The 26,770-nt window shown below is 40.5% G+C and overlaps 2 protein-coding genes across 6 annotated transcripts in view; one reads left to right on the top strand and one right to left on the bottom strand.

Moving 5' to 3' along the window:
* Positions 1–21,818, bottom strand: part of CDK6 (cyclin dependent kinase 6) — a 244,420-nt gene extending 222,602 nt beyond the window's left edge. Inside the window, exons 1-2 of one of the 5 annotated variants that reach the window (XM_072784181.1) lie at positions 21,653–21,818; positions 18,226–18,817 (exon numbers count right to left, since the gene is read on the bottom strand). In XM_072784181.1, coding sequence (XP_072640282.1) covers positions 18,226–18,458 — 233 coding nt within the window. In that variant the 5' untranslated portion in view covers positions 18,459–18,817; positions 21,653–21,818. Of the gene's footprint in view, positions 1–18,225; positions 18,818–18,928; positions 20,125–20,161; positions 20,406–21,652 lie in introns of those variants that run through there. The other 4 variants (XM_072784183.1, XM_072784184.1, XM_072784180.1 and 1 more) reach the window with 4 other exon arrangements.
* The window catches only part of LOC140609066 (uncharacterized), a 308,391-nt gene continuing 299,792 nt past the window's right edge, over positions 18,172–26,770 (top strand). Inside the window, exons 1-2 of the transcript XR_012011048.1 lie at positions 18,172–20,293; positions 20,693–21,737. The gene's annotated coding sequence lies outside the window, so the exon portion shown is untranslated. The remainder of the gene's footprint in view (positions 20,294–20,692; positions 21,738–26,770) is intronic.

Below are 26,770 nucleotides of genomic sequence, written 5' to 3'. Positions count from 1 at the left end.
ACAAACAAACAAAAAAAACCCACCACCACAACAAAAAACCCTAGAAACTAAAAATAAGCCTTGGAAGGATCAAATTGAACCACAAGTAACTTCACTGTCCATCAGAACAAAGTCCAACACCCTTTAAAGGAATAGAACAAAATCCAGCAGTCAACAATGTATAACATTCATAATGTTTGGCATCTGATAAAAAGTATTAAACATGCAGACATACAGTAAAATGTAGCCCACCACCAGGAAAAAATTCAGTCAACAGAAATAGACCCAGAAAGACCAAGATTATGGAATAGCAAATACATCAAAGTAACTATTACAAATATTAAAATATTATAAATATGCTCAAACACCTAAAGGAAAACATGAAAATAATGAGGAAGAAAATGAAAAATATTTTTAAAAAAACCAAATGTAAAATGTACCAAGATAAACTACATGGACCAAAAAAAGTCTTAATAAATTGAAAAAGGAGGGACACTCATTGTGTGTTTCATTCAAATAACAAGCAGCCAGGTTGGGAGTAAGAAGAGAGGAGGAGTCTACAAATGTCCCTTCCCATTGTTTTGCTTAGATTAACCGTGAGAAAATGGTTTGCTTTGCCTAACTAACTCTCAGTAAATGGCTGCAATCGAGAAAAAAGCCCTTGAAACTCAATCTAAAGACTAAATTTTAGCTATATTTAATATATTAAGTATAGGCAATAAGGCAACTCAAGAAAAAAAATGTATTTGTGTGGCCCACACCAAGGACCACAGCCATAAATGTGAGCAGAAATGCTCCTTTCTCATCCTCGGAACCATCCCACTTTGAGAAGGAAATAATTCAGAGCCATAGGGTTTCAATAGAAATCAGAGCAGCAGGAATCAAATACCTGGGTGGCTCAGCGGTTGCGCATCTGCCTTTGCCTCCAAAGTTCCAGGACGGAGTCCTGCATCGGGCTCCTGCGTGGAAGCCTGCTTCTCCTCCCTCTGCCTATGTCTCTGCCTCTCTCTGTGTCTCTCATGAATAGATAAATAAAATCTTTTAAAAATAAATAAATACATAAGTAAATAAATTGAAAAAGGATTAAAATCATAGAGTTGTTCTCTGATCACAACAGAATTTATTTAGAAAGAATTTGAAAAATCCTGTACGTAATTAAAGAACACAAATCTAAGTAACCCAAGGGTCAAAGAAGAATCACCAAAATAAAGTTAAGATATTTTGAACTGAATGAAAACAGAACTACAATAAACCAAAATTTGGGATGCCTGGATGGTTCAGCGGTTGAGCATATGCCTTTGGCTCAAGGGCATGATTCTGTAGTCCTACATCAGGCTCCCTGCATGGAGCCTGCTTCTCTCTCTGCCTGTGTCTCTGCCTCTCTCTCTCTCTCTCTCTCTGTGTCTCTCATGAATAAATAAATAAAATCTTAAAAAAAATAAAAATAAAAGTAAATAAAAAGAAACCAAAATTTATGGAAAGTGAATAAAACAACATAAATGCTTGTATTAGAAAAGAAGAAAATTCTACAATCAATAAGCTAAGCTTCTATTTTAAGAAGCTAAAAGAGCAAATTAAACCCAAAGAAAGTAGGAAAAGGAAATAAAGGTAAATATAAACTAGACAAGAGACAAATGATAAAGGAAATTAATGAAACCCAAAACTGATTTATCAGCAATAAAACTATCAAAACTCGACCTGTGTGGTTTAAGGGGGGGGGGGATACAAATTACCAATATCAAGATTGAAAGAGGTGACATCACTATAGATTCTGCAGACATTAAAAATAAGAGACAATAAAGAATAAAGAATTTATACCAATAAACTAAGAAACCTACATGTAACACACAACACTTCTTGAAAAATACAAACAACAAAATATGATTTTACCTACACGACCCGATATTCATTAAGGAACTAGAATTTTTAGTTAAAACCTTCCCATAAAGAAATGCTGGGCCCAAATAACTGAACTGGTAAATTCTATTAAATGTATAAGAAGGAATTAATATTAATGCTACACAAAATCTTTCAGAAAATCTTTCAGACGAGCTCTCAACACTCAACAACTCATTTTATAAGGCCAGAATTACCTCAAAATCAAGATCTGAAACATTATAAAAAAATTACAGAACAATACCCTTCAAAAACATAGATGTAAAAATTCTGAGCAAAATTACAAAAAGCAAAATAGCAAGAAACAATTTTAAAAAAGAACAAGGTGGGAAAAAAAAAAAAAAAAGGAACAAGGTGGGATGCCTGGGTGGCTCAGTAGTTGAGCATCTATCTGCCTTTGGCTCAGATTGTGATCCTGCGTTCTGGGATGGAGTCCCACAGCAGGCTCCCTGCATGGAGCCTGCTTCTCCCTCTGCTTGTGTCTCTGCCCGCCCCCGCATTCCCCCATGTGTGTCTCTCATGAATAAATAAATAAAATCCTAAAAACTAATAATAAATAAAAATAAAAAAGAACAAGGTTGGAAAACTTACACTATCTAATTTCAATACCTACTATAAAACTACAGTAAATAAAACACCATGGCAGGGCAGAACAAAAGAAATATGAATCAATGGAACAGAACAGAGTCCAGAAATAGACCCAAATGTATATATGGTCAACTAATTTTTTACAAAGTTGCCAATGTAATCCAAAACAAAAAAAGCAGAGACTTTTCAACAAATGGTACTAGGAAGCTGGATATTTGTGCCAGTAGAAAAATGGAACTCTTAACTCAAGCCACATACAAAGATTTGACTTAAATGTATCAGACTTAATATAAAAGCAAAATCATAAAATTCTAGAAGAAAAAAATATATATATATGCCTTTGGGGTAAGCAAAGATTCCATAGATAGGATATAAAAAAAAGGACAAACCATTAGAGAAAAAATGACTTTGGAAAAATTAAAATCTTCTGTTTGAGAGACAGCATTAAAAAAAAGGAAAAAAAAGGAAGCCATATGCCTAGAGAATATATCTGTAATACATATATCTGACAAAAAACTTTTTCAGAATATATAAGTAATTTTCACAATACAATAAGATAACCCAATTTTAAATAATCGCCAAATATCTGAATAGATATTTCCTGAAAGAAGGTAAGAGAATTGCCAATAAGCAAATGAAAAGACGTCAATAATATTAGTCATTAGGTAAGTGCTAATTAAAACCACAATGTAGTATCAGTTCACATCTAATATAGAATGGTTAAAATTAAAAAGACTGACAATACCAAGTGTTGAATAGAATGCAAGTCAAATGAAATCTTCACACATTTCTGGTGGAAATGTAAAATGGTACAACGAGTCTGGAAAAGTCTGGCAATTTCTTTAAAAATTAAACACACATTTGCCATACAAGCCAGCAAACCACATCTAGGTATTTATGCAAATGAAATGAATGCATATGTCATATCAACACAAAGACCTGTATATGAATGTTTATAGGAGCAGCATTCAAAATAGCTCCAAACTGGAAGCAACACAAGTAACAATCAAGATGTGAATGGATATAAAAATTGTGGCAAATCCATATACTGGGAAAGAATGAACTACTGATACAGTAAAGATGAAAGAATTTCAAAATTAGTGATGAAAGCCAGATGCAAAAGAACACAATGCTGTTTGAATGTATACAGAACTCTAGAAAGGACAAATATAATCTATTAGGACAGAAAGAAATTTAGTGGTTGCCAGGGGTCCAGGTAGGGGGAGGAGATTGACTGCCTGAGGAACTTGAGGGGTAACAGAATTGTTTTAGATCTTGATTTTGAAAGTGGCTATGTGGTTGTATAAATTTGTCAGGACTCATAAAAAGCACAGTCTTAAAATGGGTGTCTTTAACTGCATATAAACTACATCTCATAAACTTGATTTTTTTTCTAAAAGCAAAGGATATCCAAGCATCACAAGGCATTGAAAGAATCCAGCAATAGGAAAAGAAAGCTAAAACTAACATTTACTAAAATAAAGATAATATGGAGTTTTTAAACATTTGGAGCAATTCAAAGACATTATTACACCCATAAAACCAGAACAAAATGCTTACCCCCCAAAAAAGCAAACTGGGAACAACAACAAAAGATGCTTTGAGGTTAAAATATAATTGCCAAGAGTAAATTCAATATACAGTTGGGAAAATAATAGAGAAAATTTCTCTTGAATATAGAGCAAAACAAAACCAAAGCAAATAGAATAGTGAGAAAACAGAAGAAAAGAAGGCAAGACACACAGAAAGATCCAACCTGTAAAACTGAACTTAAGGGACTTCAAGGTCTCACTTAAAGATCAAATATCTAAAAGAAGAGTCTTGGAAATGAAGAATAGAATAAATAAATAAATAATTTTTAAAGTAAAATGAAACAAATCTACACATAGATCTTACAGAATGCCCAGCAATTTTAATTAATTTATTTATTTTCAAAGATTTAGTTATTCATCTTAGATAGAGAACACAAGCAGAAAAGGCTTAGGGAGAGGGAAAGAGAAAACCAAGCAGACTCCCTGCTGAGCATGGGCCCGATGTGGGGTTCAACCCTATGACCCTGAGACCATGACCTGAGCGAAAACCAAGAGCTGAATGCTCAACCAACTGTGCCACCCAGGCACCCCCAGCAAATTTAATTTTAAAAAGTACCACATAAAATACATATTTCCAAAGAACACATCCTAGCAGTTTCCAGACAAAAACTTACTAAAAACTAATTAGAAAATCATATTGGCAAATAATTTCTCATTGGCAACACTGAACAGAGAGAACAATGGCTTTCAAGTTCAGTGGTAAAAATTTTCATCCTAAACTTCTAAAAACAGTTAAACTACAATCAAATGTGAGGGACAATAAAATGTTTCCAAATTGGTGAGGATTCAGAAAGCTTATCTCTCATACACAATTTCTTAGGAAGTTACTTGCAAACATATACTAGCAAAACAAGGGTGTGAACCACTAAAGAGGAAAGGCCAGGATGTAGGACTAAGTGGCTCCAACCCAAGAAACAGTGAAAAAGTCTCAGGAAGACAACTGTTCATCAGGCTCAGTAAATAACCAGTCCAGAGTAAATCAAAACTTCAGAGAAACTTCAGGAAATGGGCAATTCGGCAGAAATGGCTGGTATGATAAAGTGTTTGAAAAAAAAAGTTTAGGCTGTGACAAAGGCAAACAGTGTATGAAAAAATAGAAAGGCAATTATAAACTCCAGGAAAAACAAAACAGTATAAAAACGTCATGGTCTAAATAAGAAGTACACTAACATAGAGTATAATTTTTTTTAAAAGTGATACAGAGTAAGAAATGAGAATCCAGATGTTGGTATTTAAGAAAGACAGACTTCTATGACCTCATAAATAGTTATAACAGTGGACCTGCAGTTGTGGCTGCAGAACAGAATATGAATGTTTAACAACTTTAACAAAGTAGATAATAAAAGTTATAATATTAGGGGCACCTGGGTGGTTTGGTGGTTGAGCATCTGCCTTCAGCACAGGTTGTGATCCCAGGGTCTTGAGATTGACTCTCACACAGGGAGTCTGCTTCTCCCTCTGCCTATGTCTCTGCCTCCCTCTCTGTGTGTCTCATGAATAAACAAATAAAATCTTAAAAAAAAAAAAAAGGTGTAATGTTAAAAGGAGTACAAAGGTTAGGGGTTTAAATACCCTTCTCCAATTAAATGGAGAATCAAGAGATATTGCCAAAAATGAAAGAACAAAAACCTGGTCTTTAAGGATATTATCTTAAATTATTATATGAAATAAAAATATCCCTATCTAACAAAAGGTGAAGGAGATGAACAGGGAGTAGTATTAATGAGCTAAACCCTCATCTTTCGGAGCAGGAAGTCAACCAGTATCTAAAGGTTAAGTATTAAGAAAGAGAGCACAGTATTTTATCTAGATTAACAGGTAGAACTATCACAAGCACCAAAAACAGAGTTAAAAGTTGTGTCTGAGTACTGGGAATAGGGATAATTGGGTCAGGAGCCTTGTTTTGTTTTGTTTTGTTTTGAAATCATGAATTCTTCTATACTAATCACCAAGTACTAATGTCATGATTACAAAAAAAAAAAAAAAAAGAAAGAAAGAAAGAAAAGAAAAAGAAGAAAGAAAGAAAGAAAAAAGAGAGCAAGAGAGACGGGCGGGGGGGGGGTGGTGTGTGGGGGGAAGCCACAAATTCTTTAATACTCTTTCCAATAAGAGATAATGTATGTCCCATCCCCTTGTATCTATAAGGCTTTAAATTAACTTGTAACCAACAGAATGTGGCAGAAATGACACTGCCTGTTCCTAGGGACACTGACAGGCTTTTGGAGCCATGAGCCACCCATCTAAATCCAAATACTCTGAAGTCCTGATGCTGAGAGGGATCCCAGACCACATGGAGAGGTAAGGTGGGACTACAGTCCCAGCTCAGGTCTTATCCTACCTCTACTAGCCCACAGGAAACAGGTTGGAGAATAAAGACATCTCCAGATGATAAAACCCCTAGCTGCTACTTTATCTCCACTTGAAGCTTTCAGACACCATGAAGCAGAAATCTACCATTCTCTCTGTGCTTTGTCAGAATTCCCCAACCACTTAATCTTTGAGCATAAGAAAATGGTATTTTTAAGTCCCTAAATTTTGGGCCACTTGACTACACAACAGTAATAACCAGAACAATTAACAGAAAATTAGAACTACTTTAAATTTAAAAAATACAAACGATTCCCCAAGAACTCCAGCAACATACCTGATATTCTATTCTACTCCTCCTTTTCCTTCCTTCTCTCTGTTTTTAATTCCTTTCCTTCCTTCCTTTCCTTCCCCTCATCCTCCTTCCTCTTCTTATCATTATAACTGTTAGTCTTTATAGCTGGTCATGACTAAGTAATGTCAGATTCCTTATATGACCACAATCAACTTTAAGCAGAAAAGGAAGGTACTTGTAATGGAGCATCAAATAGGAGTACTGGACCAAGGTTCAAATTGGGACTGGACACTTGGGCTTCACTACTTATAAGGACAGTTACAGTCATTTATATACAAAGGCTTGACAACTTATGTCAAACTCTTTAGGAGAGTGTGTCAACCCTTTTTTATAAAATTTCGATAACCCAGAGAATCTGAAACCATGCCTTATAATTTCCACCAAAACATCTAAATCAATTCTGCTATAAAAGATATAACCATTTAAGGTATCACTTAATATTTTTATTTAAAATTATATTCATAACTTATAAAAACATTAGTGGAAGACCTAGCTTAGGAGTATCCAATCTACTTGCTAACCATTAAAATATCAACCAACTCCTACTTTCTAAGTCAGAATCCAATATACTACTCTAATTATTAGAGACTATATAATCCGAAAGAGTTTTAAGTGCAATACTAATGAATGAATAGAAAAAGAACATATCTGCTGAATTTTGATATTTTTTTAAGATTTTATTTATTCATGTGAGACACACAGAGAGAGGCAGAGACATAGGCAGAGAGAGAAGTAGGCTGCCCACAGGGTGCCTGATATGAGGCTTGATCCCAAGACCCCAGGATCACGACCTGAGCCAAAGGCAGATGCTCAACCACTGAGCCATGAGGGACCCCTAAATTTTGATATTAATTTACAGTTTTACTGCTAATAAAGTTACTGTAAAAGAATAATCTTTAGTCACAGTTTAACTATTCATTCAGTCAGTCCCTCAACAGATGCTTACTGAACTATGTGCCAGGCACTGTTCTAGATATGGGGAACGAAGAAGTGAACAAAACACACAAAAATTCCTGCTCATATGGAGCTTATGTTTTAAAGGGAAGTGTATATTCTACGTTAATTCATGCATCACTTCCACAAATATCTGAGTGCTAGGGACAAAGGACAATGTGAAGATGGTTAAGATAAAGTTTCTATGAAAAAGCGATCAGAAAATAAAATTCCATTTCATTATATACAATTAAAGAATGACAGTCTGAGTTTACTTTTTCAACACGTACTGGTTGGGGTCTCTCTATACCAGCATTTTCATCTACTTTCAGATCACTAGGTTTAAGATTTGGAGTTAAGAAACTTCAGATTTATATAAACTATTCCAGGTTCTACCACCGTATTTTATTTTCACGTCACTGTATCGCTCACCTCTACTTCAACTTAATTCATCTTCTGCCACACCTTGAAAGCGTGTGGTCCTTTCAGACCACAAGATAATTTCCAGACCATTCTCTATTGGCCTAATGATGAGTCACCTCTCAATTTTATCAACTAAGGAAGAGATAAAACTACCATTTTTCATAAACAATGATGCTACTCTTGACTAATTTCAAAAGTCTTGTTTTCCTAGGATTCAGAATTGGTACCACTGAGTCAACCATGCTCTTATATGGTTCTCCTTGAAATCAATCCCAACATTCTGAGTCAGCCAACATTTAAGGAATAAAGAGTAATGCCTCTGATACAGAGTTTTTCTCTTTGCAATATTAACTTGTTTAGCGGAGAACCCAAATGGCATCAACAACCCCAACTTCTAGTCTAATGAACTAGTAGTTAACTAAATTACCACTGATTAAATCCCATCGGCATGAATAGCAGGATGTCACAACTTTTCATCTGTGTCTTAATGTGTAAAAAGTGTGTTATTTCAAAAGGATGCTTTCCTTCCCAGTTCTTTAAGGGGACTTCCATAATTTAAATACACTTCATACACATGATTAACACTGGGAATTCCTTCTAACCCAATCTTTCAATCTGTCTCAGTTTCTCATGGCTCAACAAGAAAACAGCCCATTTTTACCCAAGGCTACTTAATAACTTCCTCAAGGGATTCTCCATGGTTGAAATGTAGACAGTATCCTCTAAAACTCCTAACTTGAAACCATTCAGATAGTTTCTTGGTTTTCACTAAAAAGTCTTAAAAATAGGGGCACCTGGGTGGCTCAGTCAGTTGAGCATCTGCCTCTTAATTTTGGCTTGTGTCATGATCTCAGGGTTGTGAGATCAAGCCCTGCGTTGGGCTCGATGCTCAGCAGGGAGTCTACTTGAGATACTCTCTCCATTTCCCTCTGTTCTTTCCCCCATTCCACTCTAAAATAAATAAATATTTTTTAAAAAAAAGTTTTAGGGGGTGCATGAATGGCTCAGTCAGTGTCTGACTCTTGGTTTCAGCTTGGGTCATGATCTCAGGGTCATGAGATTGAGCCCCATGTCAGTCTCCATGCTCAGTGGACAATCTGCTTGAGATTCTCTCTCTCTCCCTTTGCCCCTCCACCCCACTCTCGCTCTCAAAAAAATAAATCTTTTTAAAAAAATTTTAATGTGTGACATAAAAAGTAATAATTTTGTTTGAGATTTGAAATTTAAAAAGAGAGAGAGAGAGGCAGCCCGGGTGGCTCAGCGGTTTACTGCTGCCTTCAGCCTGGGGCGTGATCCTGGAGACCAGGGATCGAGTCCCATGTCAGGCTCCCTGCATGGAGCCTGCTTCTCTCTCTGTCTGTGTCTCTGCCTCTCTCTTTCTCTGTGTCTCTCATGAATAAATAAATAAAATCTTTTTTAAAAAAATAGAAAGGGGCACCTGGCTGACTCAGTCGGACCCCAATCTTGGGTTGAGTTCAAGCCCCACATTGGGTGTACAGATTACTTAAAAATAAAATCTTTTAAGAGAGAGAGAACAAGCAATGAATTCAAGTTCTCCTTAATTTGAATAGTGAAATACAAAAATCATCAGACTCCCATCAGTTTTGACAGTGTGGTCCCAGGAGAACTTTGTCCTCAGACCCTCCTACAATAATCCATTAGTGAAAGCATACAGCATTGGGTAAATCTGAAACCAATTACCAATACTCAGATTAATGACTGTATTTTACTATAATTACTATAAACCCAAAATATACCTTTTCAGAAATACCTAGCTCCATTTATACTTTCACCCTATGGGGTGAAAAAATGAAAGTACATACTCCCAACAATCTGCAATATAGATATCTGTATACATGTTGGTTTCCTCCACAAAATTACAAAACTTCTTGAGGTCAGGAATTCATTTTGTTATTAGTATCTTACATCTCCATAACATTTGACCTTCATATATACAAAGTCATTTAATCACAGTAACTTTCTAAAGTCAAAAGAGTAGTAATAATCCTATTTTATGGTGGGGAATCCAAAATGCAAAGACATAAGGAATTTACTCTAGGTCACTCAGCTAACAGGTCAAGGAAGTCAGAACAAGTATTCTAGTATTCTACTACTATTAGTAGATGAAAAATTTCAAACATATACAAATGAAGAGAGAATAGGAAAATGAACTTCTACAAGCTTTAACAATGGTCAACTTGTTTTAACTAGAGTCTATTTTGAAACAACTTCCAGATCTAATATCACTTTTTGGGGAAATATTTCAAGATATAGGTCAATCATATTTAACAAAATGTTGAATATAACAAATAACCCATAAATACTTGCTTAATGCTACAGATCTCATATATACTTTCAGACATTATTACCCAATTCTGACTAAAAAAAGCCAAATCTGAATTCCTAGATGGTACATATCCATCCATTCACAAATATTTATACTGAGCTAGAAGATGCCAGTCACTAGCAAAAGAGGAACAAGAAAACAGTCCCATCTTTTAGGGATCTTGCATTCAACTGTTCTGGATATGCACACATACACATGCATATGCCCATGTGCATGCACGCACGCGCACGCACACACATACACACACCTCAACCACATGTGTCTTGAGGAACTGGAATTAGTCTGGCTGGAAGAATACTTAACTAATCCTACCAGTTTGTCAAGGTGGAATGAAATTCTCTGTACATATATTATAAAGTCGAGTGGAAGACAATGTTTTAACAGAATTCCGAATCTTGATATTCTTTTAGAAACTATTAGGAAGATTTTCCTTAACTTTGCTCCTCCTGAGTTCTTCCAGTAAAGAAAGCCAACAATATTAAAATTAGTGGGGAAAAAATAATTCAAGCAACTGATTAAAACGTATTTAGAATACCTTCCATTCTTATATTTAAAAATGTTCAAATCATTTCCAACTTCTACTGAATGTGTGTGCATTTTGTAATGTTCATGTCTTTTTTTTTCATGTCTTCATTATAGTATATAAATTAAGTCCAAGAATGTACAGATAATAATGGGAATTACTTAAATTTTGAAACTCACTTCAATATAAACTATATAGATTGGAGTACAACAAAAATGAAATGTTCTCTTTTCAGTATTTTTCATTATTCCTAGGAAACCAAGCATATATAATCCTATATACTGATTTGTTTTCCCTTTTGACACTCCTTAGTATTAACATTCATGTAAGAGAAATAATCCATATGGTCCCCTCCTTAATAACTGAACCTCTTTTCCATTATTTCATTCATTTGTTCATTTATGAATTTTATTTCCACTGGATATAGAATGCAAGTGGACATGACCACAAGATACTTTCTGCCTTAAGGAGCTTATAACTAGGACGTAGAAAGGTAGAGGATCGTAAGAGGGTGGTTGGGGGGGGGGGGGAGATTAATATCATATATTATATAATAAACAATATAAAGGGACAGATATATATGGATTGTCATAAAGGAGGTCCAAAGATGCCAAGGCTCAAAGGGAATAGAAATTTTAACCAAGTGTAGGTATTAAGGGGTGGGTAGACCACACACACAAAAGGTGGCATTAGGGCTTGCCTCTGAAGGATGGGTAGCATTTCAACAGGTAGAAAACAGTAGTACAGGGAAGGGTACTCAGTGCACATTCTGATATCAGCCCAATTAAAGTTGCAGAGGTGGATGGCAAAGAGCATATTCAGGGAAAATTAAGTAGTCTACTTGCCAGCACAGCAGAATACATGTAGCAAATGCACAGAAGGAATACAAGAAAATCCTATCAAAGCCAAAGCTAGTACTGAAGACAAAAAAGTAGGTATTTGTATAATTTAAAAATGGGTATAAGTATTTGAAAGTTCTTACTAAATAGTCTTAGTTGCAGATGCATTGCAATTAATACCCAATAATCTCCCAGGGTTTAGCCAGAGATACTTGCTAATGCTGTATGCAGCTCTAAAAAGATGAAAAGTTCTCACCTTAGGAATTTATAACTTATTCTCCTTCATTTAGAAAATATACACTAGGCAACTAATAGTTACAGACATTGTGTTATTTGTACATATAAAAGATATAATCTTATAGTCAAGTCAGAAAAAACATGAAATCATTAAACTGAAAATAATTTTTACATCCCAAGGGAGTGTTTTTCTGATATGCGATGACCATTAATCATCCTGTCCTGCAAAGACTGGATATAAACCTGCATCGGAACCTTGGCCATCCTCAATTTGTATCAATTTGTATTGTAGAAGATGCATATAACCGTGGAATAAAACAGTTGACTAAAAATAAGGTGTTTTACACGTTGACAAAACAATTCCTACACAGACTAAAAGGGAATTAAACTAGGTCGTATCTAAGACCTTTCCCAATTCAGAAATCCATATACTATGATTCTAATTCTACTGCATTAAAATCCTTTAGGAAAGCCAGACAAGGAGAATTTTAAAAAAAATGGCCACTTCAATGACAAAGCCAACAGTTGCTCAAATTTAAGTAAACTACTAAATGTTTAATAATTATTCTATCCCAAATGGACACCCAGGCTACTACTACACATTCACAGATTTCTGCCACATGCCTTAAGGTACTTTCACTTCACCTATTAGAGAGCTCCATGTGGAGATGGTAAAACGAGATCAAGTATGGCAGCAAACTGGTGATATTCTAAACAACTGCCCAGTGTCTCTTATAAAACTCCTCCGATCGCTGACCTATCTGCCTCAGCAGACTTAGCATTATTAGATCATTACACAAATGATGACCTTTATGTAGGCATGCTTGTTACCAACCACCAGTACCCACTTTCAACGGTGCCTTTTGGCCCTTGGACAAAGCCCAACATACACACACTATCTTGTCCTATTACCAAACCTCCTGCACCCAGATTTCTTTTCTGCCATGTTCTATTACACCAAGAAGTTCACAATTTCCTTCCTAGGAAGACAAGTTCACCTGAATCTCCTGACAAATATAGCAATAGTATGATTAGTTCTTCAAGAAGCAGTAGTACCATATTTGCTTATGTACCTAGAGATTGTTATGTTGCCTGATTTTCAAGTACTTTAATGTTTATTTCATTATATGGGTAGTAGATACCAGAGCCACATTATTTAACAGTTCATTTATCAGATGAGCATTTATATTTTTCCTATTGTTTTGTCTAAAATGAATTCACTATTATTACTTATTTAAGTATATTAACATATTACTTTTTAACCGCAGCTGTTTATGTGATCATAGTTATTATTCCAATTCTTCCAAGGCAGAACTTAATGGATAATCTTTTTTTTTTTTTAACTTAATGGATAATCATCACACTTTTTACAGATAAACTTCAGCAGGGAATACCACAGATTTCAGGAATTTCCTGAAGTGATATGTCACTTATTCCTGGCAAACCATCATCTTTGTCTACACATAGTTCATTTTTCCCAAACTAGAAAGGTATTCGCTTTAACTTCTTCCATCAAACAAACAAAAAGAATTTTTTAAAAAACTGCCACTCAGATTTTAGAACAAGTAAACAACTTAAAAATGGCATGACAGACACGTTGCTTGACCTCTAAACTTTATTTCTTTACGTATAACATAAAAGGGCTAAAAGACTTCCAAAGTCTTTCCAACTCTAATGCCCAGGAGTCTGAAATGACATATGTAACCATCAGATATTTCAATCTGAAAGAACATTCCCTAGGAATCACTGATAGTGAGGTGTTAAAAAAAACAAAAAACAAAAGACAACAGATAATTTCCTCTTAACAAAGAGTCTGTTTTCATTGATATTCACTTGTCCATGTCTTAAACATAGGGAAATAGACCAAGAGATGTTCAAGTTTATACAAGTTTCCCTTCTATAAGCCATTTCTTCCTTAATAGAGACATTCTAATAATTCCAGGGTGATAACAATTATGTAAAAGGATTCAAGTGCAATGCCAACAATTTAGCTTTATCTAGTTCTTCAGCAGGAACAAAGAATGGGCAGAACATAATTGTGAAAATGTATTAAAGAACCCTGATAAACTGGAAACTTCTCAAGGAACTCTTAGAGAATGAAGGGCCAAGCACACTTGTTACATACCAAAACTTAAAAAAAGAAAATTAAACCCCTGTTTTTCCTGCTTTCACTAAAACAAATCCTAATGAACATATCCTTCACCCACAAAATAATACTTTTATTCAGGATTCCCATGAGCAAACCCACCTAAGGATTCAGCTTTATGCTACCTCAAATAATATGCCATGATTCGGTTTTCCTAGAGAAAATAATATTTTTATATTCTTTTTATGTTATATGTTACTGAGATCTTTAAAAATAAAAATCTGGAAAACTCTCCTTGAATAATCATTGAGCTGCGTGGATTTTATTTTATTTTTTTTGGTTGTTTTCTTTTTTAAAGCAGTGATTAAATATGCCAACAATAATTTAACATATTTAGGTATCATAAGTTTAATTTACTTAGAAATGCCATTCGTTTTAATTTCTGAACCAGTACTTGATTTGAATTGCACTAATAAACCTAATCCCTGGGGACAATGCTGGTAGCGCTTACCAGTATCTTTGTAATGATACAACACTGTCGCCTATCAAGGTTCAGTGATCATCTTATTCATTCAAACACAGTGAGGGGGAACTACTTGAGGGAAATAGGTGTGATTTACCCAGGTATCTTTCCCAGAACCTAACTCCACCGTTTTTAAAAAGTAGGTCCTTCCTAAAGCCTTCTTAAATATGCAAAGCCCAAATGTTCGTATCTATTAGTTACATGTCAGTATCATCATGTAGAAATCTATTTGTATGTCTCTCCCTAATGCTTCAAAAAGCATTTGACTCTGATTAGTGTTTTGGTTATCTTACTTAATCAGCAAATTCCTGGTAACCAAATTATCATAAATACTAGTTGCTCCATAAAACTAGTTAGGCTAAACATAGCACATCAAGCCCATGGAAATAAAGAGAAGTGAATTTTTAAAGAGAAGAAAGAACTACTCATCTTATTACAGAGTAAGTTCTACAAGTATGGAGACTTTTTCTGACTTGTTCATTAACGAATCCCCAGTTCCTAGCAGGGTCTGGTACATAATAAGCCATCATTAAATATTTGGTCAATCAACAGGATGCTGATAAAACATTTTATCTACCGATATATATATATATATATATGCTGAGTTCAGAAGCTAAAACAGGATTCCTTTGTGGAGTGCAGAAGCTCCAATATAGGTTCACACAGAAGTCGGATTCTGGCAAAGGTTCTAGGATTGGGGATTACCAACTGTAAAATAAAAGTAAATTTACATGCTAGACATTGACTGGCTGATCAAGCCCAGGCCTGGGATACATCAAGCACGGGTAAACAAGAATTTCAAGTCATTACCCCTGTGCATACAGGCGATGCCAGTGCCAGCAATAACAAGTCAGCCTCTCTGGCAAATCCATCAAAATTAAATCTTAAACTTTTGAAAAAACTAATATGTTTATTATGCTCCTGCAAGCTTAGAGGCTTAACTACCTGTGGGAAGGGCCTATAATTATGATCAATTACTTATGACTTGAAGGCACTTACAAAGACATCTGTCCTTTTAAGAAGCCTTTAGAGAACCAGCCACAGCGCTGTAAAACTGGTCCTGTGGGGCACACCAATACGTCACAGGTATGGGGGGTGTCCAACTGTGACAACTCTTCCCTTGGAAAGAAAAGAAGCATTGTCACCTATCCTTGATTCTGACCCTCTCTGAACAAATATTAGCAACCTTCAAAATCCTGAATTCTTAGTCTAGTTAAGCAGGTCATGGGGACCAATGAGTGCCCCAAAGCAGAGGCTGAAGAGAATAAACAGGAAGGAAACCAAATGGAATGGAGATACATAGCTCATGAAGATGACATCATCAATACTCTTCTCAAGTGTCACTGAATTTCATGGCATATGACTGATGGTCTTTTCTGACAAACCACAGGCTCACTACACCCAAGTACCTTCTTGGTTCCAGACCCTGTAACGTCTGGGATGATTTGTTCTATAGAAAAGGTCAGGGGAACTGATGCTTTACTAGGAGCTTGTTTGGAGGCGAGAGCCCCACGAGTCAGCATGGAAACATATAATACTTGGACATTTGAAGCATTTTTAAAATTACAAAGTACTCTCATATACTCTGTCTCAGCTTTTCCTCACAACTCCTGAGAGGTAGGCACCATCATTACCACTTAACCCATAAAAATAAGCTCTTTAAAAAACCTTTAGATAACTTTGTCTTGAATTTATAAGTAGTCTCCTGAAATTTCTCAGTACAGAATCCAAGTCATGGGTCAGTTAGAAATCTCTAAAGACAAACCAATTTCAAGAGGATAAATCAAGAGTATAAGGATGGGTTAGCCAAAATCAAACTCAACGGCAAAACCCATCCTGTTATAGGGATAGTCCTTGTAAAAAATAGTATTACACAGGGGTGCCTCTGTGACATCTCTATGTTGGAAGGACAGTATTTTTAAAAAATTTATCTACATGTAATGGTCCTTAATCGGACACACTCCTGAAATTCTAGGAGTAGAATTTATCCTTTGGGAAGCACCTAGGTGATTCCTCCAGGAAGATGACTAAGTTACAGGGGCCCAAATGTACTCTCTCCTTTTCCCTCCAATTATCACAAAGGCTCGCAGGAAGAGCTTTTCTTGGTTTTCAACAAAGAAAACACACACAAAACGTTATCTACTGCTCTTATGTTTAATTCCATCTTCCTTAAAACACTCATTCTCCTGGCCTCATTATCCTTCATCCCCTGTCTTTTACTGGCTAAAGCAGAAGTATAATGGGGGTCCTATTTTCATAGCTATTCACTACCTTATTTATGTATTTGTGATTCTTTGCAGCCTTCTAGCCTAGTCTCACTGTGTTGGGAACAAAGCACCACACAAATCACACAGGATAAGGGGAGACAAGTCAAAACCTCCCAGGAAGATCTGGTAAGACATTTGGGCTCTGTGTCTCTAGAGGTCTTGGTATTTCAAAGGTCAGTGTTGGGTCTCTTGACTTTGATGACTAATGTTAAATTGTTTGACTTTTTACAAAAATATTTAGCTGTGCTTATTAACATACTTTCATCCACAGCGCACACAGTAGGCATGTGTTGGAACAGACTCCTCAGAGAGATGAGAAGACAGAAAGAACACCTCAGGATTTCCTTTTTCAAACACACTATCTTAAGAGTTGAGATAAGTAAAATCACACCAGAACTGGCAGAAGTTTCTGTGCATTCCTCTTCTACTTAAAACTACGTATATTTGTTTAGAAAAGAAAAGCATGACACACCACACAATGTCAACCACACAATGGGGAAATTCCAGGATCACTAAGAAAACACCATTATCCTAGTCACACACACTTTAGTTTAATTACTGGTTACCACACAGGAGAGGCTTTAAGAAATGCGGTCTTTTCATCCACTTTCCACATCCCCTCCAGAAAAAGCAAACGGAGAACACTTAGAATCTGAAGACTCCACATCTTAGACTCACACATCACCACTTCTGAAAACTATGCACCTCGGAGACGTAAAGTCATACACAAATAGGCAACATTTGTGGCAGAAACTTTGTAGGCGACCCTGTTGGACGCTTATTTATCATTCTAGAACTTCAGTAAGAAAAACGACGTCATCGGCAAGAATAGTCTTACGTCTCTACGTTTTTCAAACTTTATTTATACCAGGCTCCACGAGGAAGGGTCTCATCCTACCAGTTCTCATCACCTCCTGCCACTTCTCTTTATTCTCAGCCTTTCAAAAATTCCCCAGTGGCCAGGGAAAGTATGAGGGGGCTGGCAGGGCACGTCTCGGGTCGGCTCGTTCCCTACGAGGCTCCCAACTTCCCGGACCCCCCTGCGGGGACAGCAGGGAGAAGACAGAACTTGCACCGCGGCGGGGAAGCCTGCGCAGGTCACATTTCCTGACTCGTCTTTCTGCTCGCGGTCTGGCAAGGTCGCCGGCTCCGGCCTGCGGCTCTGTCGACAAAACTTTCTCTCGCTGGGTGAGGGCAGCGGGTCGGGCCGTGCCTCCCCGGCCGCCCCCCCCCCGCCCCCCGCGCCCCGCGCCCCCCGCGCCCCGCGGCTCCCGGGTCCTCCCCGGGCACGCGCGGCCTCCGACGGCGCGGGCGCCGCTCCCCCGCTCACCTGACCACGTTGGGGTGCTCGAAGGTCTCCAGGTGCCTCAGCACCGCCACCTCGCGGATGGTGGAGAGCGGCATGCCCTCCTCGCCCGTCTGCACCCGCACGCGCTTCAGCGCCACGAAACGGCCTCCGTTCTTCAGGTCCCGGGCCTTGAACACCTTCCCGTAGGCACCCTCCCCGATCTCCGCCACGCACTCGTACTGCTGGTCCGCGCGGCTCAGGCCGTCCTTCTCCATGCCGCCCGGACGCCGCCCGGCGCGGCACCGCTGGGGCGGGCGGGGGGCGCGCTCGGCTCGCCTCCGGGACTCCCTGGCCCGCTCCCTCGCGCCCCGGAGCTCGGTCTCGCTCGCCCTCGCCCTCGCCCCCGCCGACTACCGCGCTCCGGCGCTCGGGTTCTCGCGGCCGCTGGGGCTGGATGGAGCGACCTCCCCGCGGGCGGGCGCAACCCCGGTGCCGCCGCGAAACTCCGCCTGCCGAGTCGCCAAGGAGCGAGCCGATCCCTCCTCTTCCCTCCCCGAAGCGCAGTCCTCTGCACAGACACCGAAGCGATTACATAGTCTCTACCCCTGCGCGTCTCAGTCCACAAGCCTTCCACCTAAAAGAAGAGACGGGAGGACAAGAAAAAGTGCAATCAGACATCCCGGGCGCCTTCCTCCGAGTTCCCGCAGACTCCCCTCCTCCTACTCCATAGAGCCCCCATCGCTACCCTCGGCGCGCTCCTGCCCTCTCCCAGGCTGCTTAATCCTTCCTGGTTCCTCCGAGAAAAGCGAAGTTACTTTTCTTTCCCTGCAGAGCTGGAGCCGTCTTCGCGCAGAGAGGTTGCAGGGGCCCCTCGGGGATGAGCGCGCGGCGCGGGACGCAGTGGAACGGGAGGGGGCGTGCCGAGCAGCCCAGAGTGTGCCGGGAGCGCGGGGGAGGGGAGGTGCCGGGCACGTCAATGTCACGGCTTAATATTTATCCCTACATCATTGTGTTGCACTGCTACCCACCCCGCCCCCCCGGGCCTGGGCGTGCAGGGAGAGGGGCTCCGGGGTGCCGTGGGGCTTTCGGGGGTTGTGCCCAAGCTGCTGTGGAGGGGCTGTGGGTCCACCCGTGTGGGGCTGCCGAATGTGGGTGGGGGCTCCCGGGACCCTGTAACCCGATGCTGGGAGTGTGCGAGGAGGGGTGGTCAGACATCTGCTGGGAAATTGCTTCCTTTCTTTCTACTTTCAGTTTTTCTGCGAGGAGACATTTAAAAACGACTTGCACACACAAATGGTCTTTTTGGGGTAAAGAAGTCTGGACTGGAAACGAAATTCTTCCTCCGACTCGGAGGACCTCCCTGGTGGAAACCCATGAGGTCGGGGAGGGCTGGGGCTCCCGCTACTCGGGAGTGGAGGAGCGGTGGGGCCCCAGAGGGGGGAGTCGCCCAAAGGACCGTAAGGGTGGGAGGACGGGTTATTCGTCGCACTTTGGCTTGTCATCTCCTGAGAGAGTAACTGCGGGAGGAAGGTAGCGTAACCGCGACTCGCCCTGAAATCCTCAACTAATTTCAACCTCATCAAAACCCAACCTCCTCTTAAAAAGGTTGGGGGTGGGAGGAGTAAATGCCAAGCCTCGGGGGTGAGAGAGAAGGGGCTGCGCCCTGGGCGCCGGGACTCCGAACCTTTCCCCACTCCCTGGAACTTCTCCAGATCTTCTGGATCTGAAGTTGCAGAGGTGGCTGCTCCATTCCTCCCTCCGCTCGAGGCCTGGTCTCATCAGGCAGGGGCCAAACGCGCCCCCCGACCCCCCGACCCCGCTCGGGGCCCTCCGCACAACACAGTGCGGGGGTGGGGAGGCAGGGTAGGGACACGCTTTCCCCTCCCCATTCAGTCGTAATCCAGGGCCGCCGCGGCCTCGGCGGTACATTCGCCACGCCGGCCGCGTGTCTGGAATCCCCGGGACACCTCGGAATTACCTGCCCCGCACCGCCGGCCGCTCGCCTCCTGCCAGGAGTTAAACAAATGGCGCGATCCCCACGGCGTGCTGGCAGAGGGGACCGCAGCGAGCGCAGGGCCCCTCACACTCCATTCAAAGCTCTCCTTAAAAGGTAAAGGCGAGTCCCGGGGGAGAAAGGACTGAGCCCCCCAAGAGCCTGCGCGGGGGTCCGAGCCAGGCCTAGGGCCACACAGGTAGCCGCGGAGCCGCCGGCCGCGCCGCCCGCCCGCCCCTCCCGCATCCCCCTCCCCGCCGCAGTCCGACCGGAGGCTCAGCAGCTCCGGCAGCGCCGCGGACGTCCCACCCCCGCAGGGAGCTGCGCCCGCTGCCCCCGCCCGGCCCCGCACCGCCCGCCCAGGCTCCCCCCTCCCCCCCGCTCCCCGGACGGTCGGCTCCGGCGGAGAGAAACGGGAGCAACAGTGCCTTTTCCCCCCCTCTCCTCCACTTTTTTTTGTTGTTGTTGTTGCTTTCCCACGCTGGCTGAATGTGACTTGACCCCATTTCAAAAAAGTTTGACATAGTGCTTCAACATTTCCGCATTCCTCCGCGACTACAAAGGCTGCAGCCGCCTCCTTCTGCTTTCTGTCTCTGCTCTCTGTCTTCACACTCAATGAAATCCTTCATGTGCCTCTCCCGAAGCCTGCCAAGCACCGCAAGGGTCGCCACCAGCGCAGCGACAAGAGGCCGCACGGGGACCACGACTCCCGCGTGTGCGCACACGCAGATGAGCCCCACGTGCACACTGTGGGGCGCGCTGCGGGGCCCGGCGCTGCTCACCGCGGGGTGTGCGTTCTAACTCGGATACTGCAAATTAATAAAAGTAAACTGGGAAGCTAAACGCCAACGTGCGTCCTTGTGGGGCTCCAAGCCCGTGCACTGGCCGCCTGCGTGCACTCCTCTAAGTGTGCATAACACCCCCGCAGGGGAGGGGGTTCCAGCAAGAAGCCTGCGTTAACATTGATCTCGTGGTGGAGAAGGTGGAGGCCACACCCACACCTCCGCGAGCTGGAGAGTGAGCTCCGGTGGGGAAATGAACGTGGGGCACGGAAGCACAGTGTCCCGCATGGAGTCCCCCCCGAGGCAGTGCATTTTAAACTCTAAAGGGTAGATTATTCTCTGAGGGTCCGAGCGGAGTTTATATTCCGCTTTAAGGAGCCTGATGAGTGCGTGGGTGTTTGCGCGCACGGCTGTGTGGGAGCAGCACCGGATCTTAGTGTTGGGGGGTGTCCCTGGTATGGGATGTCCTTCCCTCGCCAGATTAGGAGAGAGTCCTCTAACTCCCCAGGACTGGTCCCCATCCCTAGCCCGCCTCGGGTCGTAAGGGGTTAACTACAGCCGATTCCGAAGACGTACACCCCCCACCACAGTCACCTCCACCCACACCCCCGCTTCCGACCCCGGCCAAGCTCCCGAATCTCCCCCGGGGACCCCCCACCCCGCAGCCCACCCACCCGACCGCACTGCTCCTCACCTGAGGGGCCCGGCCGCGTCGGGCCTCCGGGGAGGGCTGCGAGTGTCTGTGCGACCTCCGCACGTGTCCACCGCGCGCCGAGCAGGTAACCGGCTCGGAGGAAGGAGGTAGCGGCGCTCTCTCCCGCGAAGGGGTGGGCACAGCGGCGGAGGGCGGAGGGACGGCGGAGGGACGGCGGAGGCACGGCGGAGGGCGCCGCCCGCGCCGCACGCTGGGGGCGGCCGGGGGCTGCGGGGCGCGGGCCGGGGCTCGGGGCGAGCCGGGGCGGGGGCGGCCCCCCCCCCCCCCCAGGCCGACTCTGCCCGAGACCCACCCGGAGGCGGCGACGGGGCTAGGGGCTCGCTGCGCCGAGGCAAGCAAGTGTGCAAATTAAAGCCTTCCGGAGAGAGGGGAGGCGGCGAGCCCGGCTGTGCTCCGGGTCTCCACTCCCCAACGCTCGGCTCCGAGTGGGGGGCGGGAGGGCGGCGGGGGGGGGGGGCAGTTAAATGAAAATTTCCGGCTTTCGCTGCAACTGGAGCGAGGGATCTTGCAACTAAAATACGAGGCGTGAGAGGGAGAGTGGGACGTGTCGTCGGGAGTCCGCGGAGTTTCCAAACCCAGGGTCGCCGGGAGTTGGGGTTTTGACAGAGTGAGGCGGGGGGACCAGCAGGCTGTGATGTGGCCGGGTGGGAAAAACACAAAACAACCAACCATAATTATGAGGGGCCGGTGGGGGTGGGAAAGACCAACACTTTCCAAGAAACTGAAAAATCAGACCAAAAAAATAACTCTTCTCTATTTAAAAAAAAAAAAAAAAAAAAAAGTCTGGCAGGGCGCCTTGCAGAAAAGAAAATACTAATCTGTCCAAGCACTTTTCACTTTCAGCATGAGCTACATTTGTTTTGTTTTCCTTCGCTTCCTTTCGGCCTCACAAAGCCCTATCTTTTCCTTTTGGACAGAGGATAGGATTTGGAAATTGTCAGGCACTCTGTGGTTAACGACGTACTTGAAGGGGCTCGCGGGTTCACAATTATTAAGTGGTTAGCAATTGCTAAGGGTTCACTAAGGTGTTTCTGGGGAGCTAAAAAGACTAAAATTTAATATAAATATCAGAACTGCAAGATAATGGATACACACACACACACACACCCCAAACAAAGAGAAGAGAACGTGATTCAGTGGGTGCTCAGTTTAAATGCATTATTGGAATTCTGAAATTTGAAACCTTGTAAGAATGTATACTTTACCTGCTGAGAAAACCTGAATACAATTATTGCAGGTGAAAATGAGATTTTGGACAAAAAAAAAAAGCCCTCAAGACCCTGCAAAGGAGTAAATCCTCCCCCCAAAAAAGCTGTTTTTGTTTTTTTTTTTTGTTTTTTTAAGAATCCAGTGTTCTCTAAAGTCTGTATCTGTAGAATACTTGAAACCCTTTTAAACATCTTAAAGCAAAGTTAAAACATTTATTTATTTCAGATCTCTAGAAGAACTGAAATCCAGCGAAATACTGTTTGAATTGGAAATATTAACCTCAATAAATTTTTTGACTTTTTGAATTAAACCATGTTGCCCAATGTCAGAGTAAATCAAAATTTCGCCCTTATAAAATTAATTCCAACTACAGTGTGAAGTAACAGGTTAGGCAAATTAAAATTTTTGCATTTTCATTAGGAAATATTTTATAATACATTATAGTAATTTGTTCTTGAATGATAAAAGTGGATATTTGTGTTTTTTTATGCTTAAGATAATTCATAAAATACATTTTGTGTTTAGAAGCATGTCTTCTAAAATTCAATTTCTGAACAAAATTTGTAAAGGTATCTATAAACTCATAAACCATATAGACTTAAGAAAACAAATTTAGATTTTGTATTTATGAAAAATATTGGTTCAGTACAAATCACTAATTAGACTTTAAACCAGAGATGCAAATGAGACTCTTACATTTTTTATAATTGCTACATTTATCAATGATTTTTAAAACAAGATTTACTTGCTGGTGATTTACACATTTATGTAATTTAGAAATAATTGTCAATAAATAGTCATAGGAACCAGCAAATGACTGCAAGAATTTATTTGGGTAAATAATTTGTTTAAAAAATAGTAAGCCATAAATGTCTTTAAAATTAACAGAAAAGTGTCTTTTCTACACTGGGTTGCATTTTTAACTACTGAATTTGACAACAACCAAAGATAGATTTGAGATTCCATGATTTAGATCACTAGATCACTTGTACAAGGTAAAAAAAAAAAAAAAGAAAAGAAAAGAAAAAAGTTTTTAATGATATATGCTGAGTGTTAACTCTTTTTATGTCATCTGCTTTCTCTGATACTGTTAATTTATCACTGTTCACTATCTCTGGTTATGGTTCATATGAAATCCCAGTTGGCTAAAGCCTTAGACCAGGAAGTTTTACAGTGGATTGTGTAAAATTAGTAAATACCAGATTGTTTTTGTTTATGGATAACTTCCTCTGTAGGTAACAGGTTATCATAACAAAATTTGTGCAAAGTTTATAAACTGTGAACCAAATTCCGACTCCTTTGTTTAGGAGTCTTTTATGAATGAATACAGAGCATTCAAGAATAATGATTTGCATCCCACATATCTGATATCCTAAATTTGCAAATCATCGTACAGGGTTTTAAAAATTACACCTCATGGATTTATCTTCAAATATGATATTGTAGCTTGTACTGAAAGTTTTTCTAGTGCCATATAAGAAGTGCATTCTATATGTGAACACTTTATATCAATATCTATAAACTATGTTTTTCTCTAAAATAAAAATAAAATTTAAAGTTCTAGTCTATGATTTGTAATCTTGTTTAAGGAATGAGTAACTTATTTAAAATTAGTAATTTTATAATGTACATCTAATTCTCAACCATCTCTGATTTATATTGGCTATTTGAATTTATGAAACACATTTTCCAGAAACTCGGAAATAAGGTTTTGCTATATACTACCCAGTAATTTTGATTGGCGGTCCATGTAAATGTATCCTTTTAGTGTGTAAAAATCTCCTGTTTATTGCTCTGATTAAAAAACAAAAACAAAAAAAAAAAACAACTTCTCTGGTTTAATAACTTTAAAATCAGTTACCCTTATCTTTAACTTGATTTATATGAGTATGTAAATATTATCATTGTTGAGTAATTACTATGAAAAACTTTAAGTTTAACAAAAATAGTATAATGTAATGCAGTACATTTTAATGCATTCTTTCTTCCTCAGGCATTTCCAAGATATTTTCTTAGGTTTTCCCTTAAAATATTGAAAATTTACTAAATATATTAGGAAAACTCAATTGTACTACCAACTTTTTGAATTGTAAAATTTTCATTTAAATGATTTTTTAAATTCAATCTTCTAAATAAATTACTTCCTGTCAATTTCGAAATGACCTGGGGTTTTCTCTTTTTTTGTTGCATGTGATTTAGTGTATTACATTGAGGCAGTGAAACTTGCAAAGATGTTGATACTTGCCTGAGGGGAAAAAGTATATCAGGTGGTAGCTTATAAATTTAAGAAGAAAAAACAAGACATTATTATTTTTTTGAAACTTTCCGTTTTCATGGGTTCTAGTGCTCTATAATTATCCCTGTGCTCCCTGTACAACATGTCAGTACTATGTTCATATTTGTATAATTGTCATCATATTTCCTTTTTTCCCCTTTTGATAGACATTCCTATATCTTCTTTTTGCTTAGTGTGTGTGTGAATACTTGTATGTTCTTAGCATACCGTCGTGACATGTTCAAAATGTGTTCTTAAGTTCCTTTCATCATCTATATTAGTATTCTGAATAGTCAGAAAAATAACCGTGGAAATATAAAAGATGATGATAATCACATTGAAACACCTACATTTCCTTTCGATGTATAGCGTCCTATCGTTTTCACTGACTTCTAACATTTCTTTTCTAAGATAATACTTGCATCTTAACTGTACACATGGCCTAACAATTGTGTCGCCATAGCTGCCTTTGGTTGAGCTAAACGGTGCACTCACGTTTTAGATAGACTGTTCAGATGAAGCAGAGAAGGTAGGACACAGTCAGTGGCGGTAAATCATGATAAAGTGCGATCTGGGAGGTAGGAGGAAGGACAAAGGAAGTCACCTAGGAGAAACTTCTGTGAATGGCCTGACAGCAGGGGCAAGTAAAGGAAATACTGCCTGGAACCAAGGTCCTGGAACCAAGAGATGCAGCCTCACGGCTCTAATATAGAGGATCCATGCAACCTAATTCTTCTAGAATGAACACCTATTGTGCATTGAAATCTGTCTTATTAAATGAGATTATATAATGTATGTGTCTATATTCATGTAACTATTTTACCTTGTCTCGTTATGGATTTTTCCTAAAAATAATATAGAAAGGAATTCTTTGCAGGGTTCTTTGGATTTCTAGAAGAAAGTATATAATAGCATAGCTCTGTGGATCAGATATTTTTTTCATAAATTGAAGGGAGAATCTGATTTTTAAACCCTGCTATAAATGTGTTCAGCTACCTAGATCTTACTGTGCTCAATACCTATTACAGTAACTGGCAACTATTTTATGTCCAATAAATGTTAGTCAATGGGAAAGTTGGCTTTATACTCTTCATTCCTCTCCTTTGGGACTACTTCTTCCTATTCCCTTCAGTGAGATATATTCTAATAATTTTTTAAATATAATCCCAGCAAAGTTTAAGGATCAGTGTGCTGATGTCAGGGCTTCAGAACCATATCTCCTCTACCTGCAGTTCTCTTCCTGTAGCTCTCTCCTCTAAATCCTATCATCTTCTTAAGGCCCAGCTCTTAAAACCTAGGAGATTCCCTCAGCTGAATGACATTCCTCTTGGCTCTGACTCCTTGAGGCCATCTGCTTTCTACCTCTTTAAAAGCTTGATGCTCTGCTCTCCACCACCCTGAGCTCCCCAGGTACATCCACCATGCCTTGTTCCCCTTGGCAATGATCCAGCACCTGGCTGTGCCATCTGGACATAGTAGGTGGTCAATGAACGCAGCAATGGTTCTTGTCTCTCTGCATGAGTGTTACAGAATCAGGCAGGCACAGACAGACTGGAACAGCGTGGCATAACTAGAATAACATCTAAAAAGTTGAGGACAGTGTTCCACTTTGC

This window comes from Canis lupus, chromosome 18 (genome assembly GCF_048164855.1).
Source record: "Canis lupus baileyi chromosome 18, mCanLup2.hap1, whole genome shotgun sequence".
In the NCBI taxonomy this organism is placed as follows: Eukaryota; Metazoa; Chordata; class Mammalia; order Carnivora; family Canidae; genus Canis; species Canis lupus.
The sequence above is the reverse complement of the archived record's forward strand: the minus strand, read 5'-3'. Positions and strand labels throughout refer to the sequence as shown.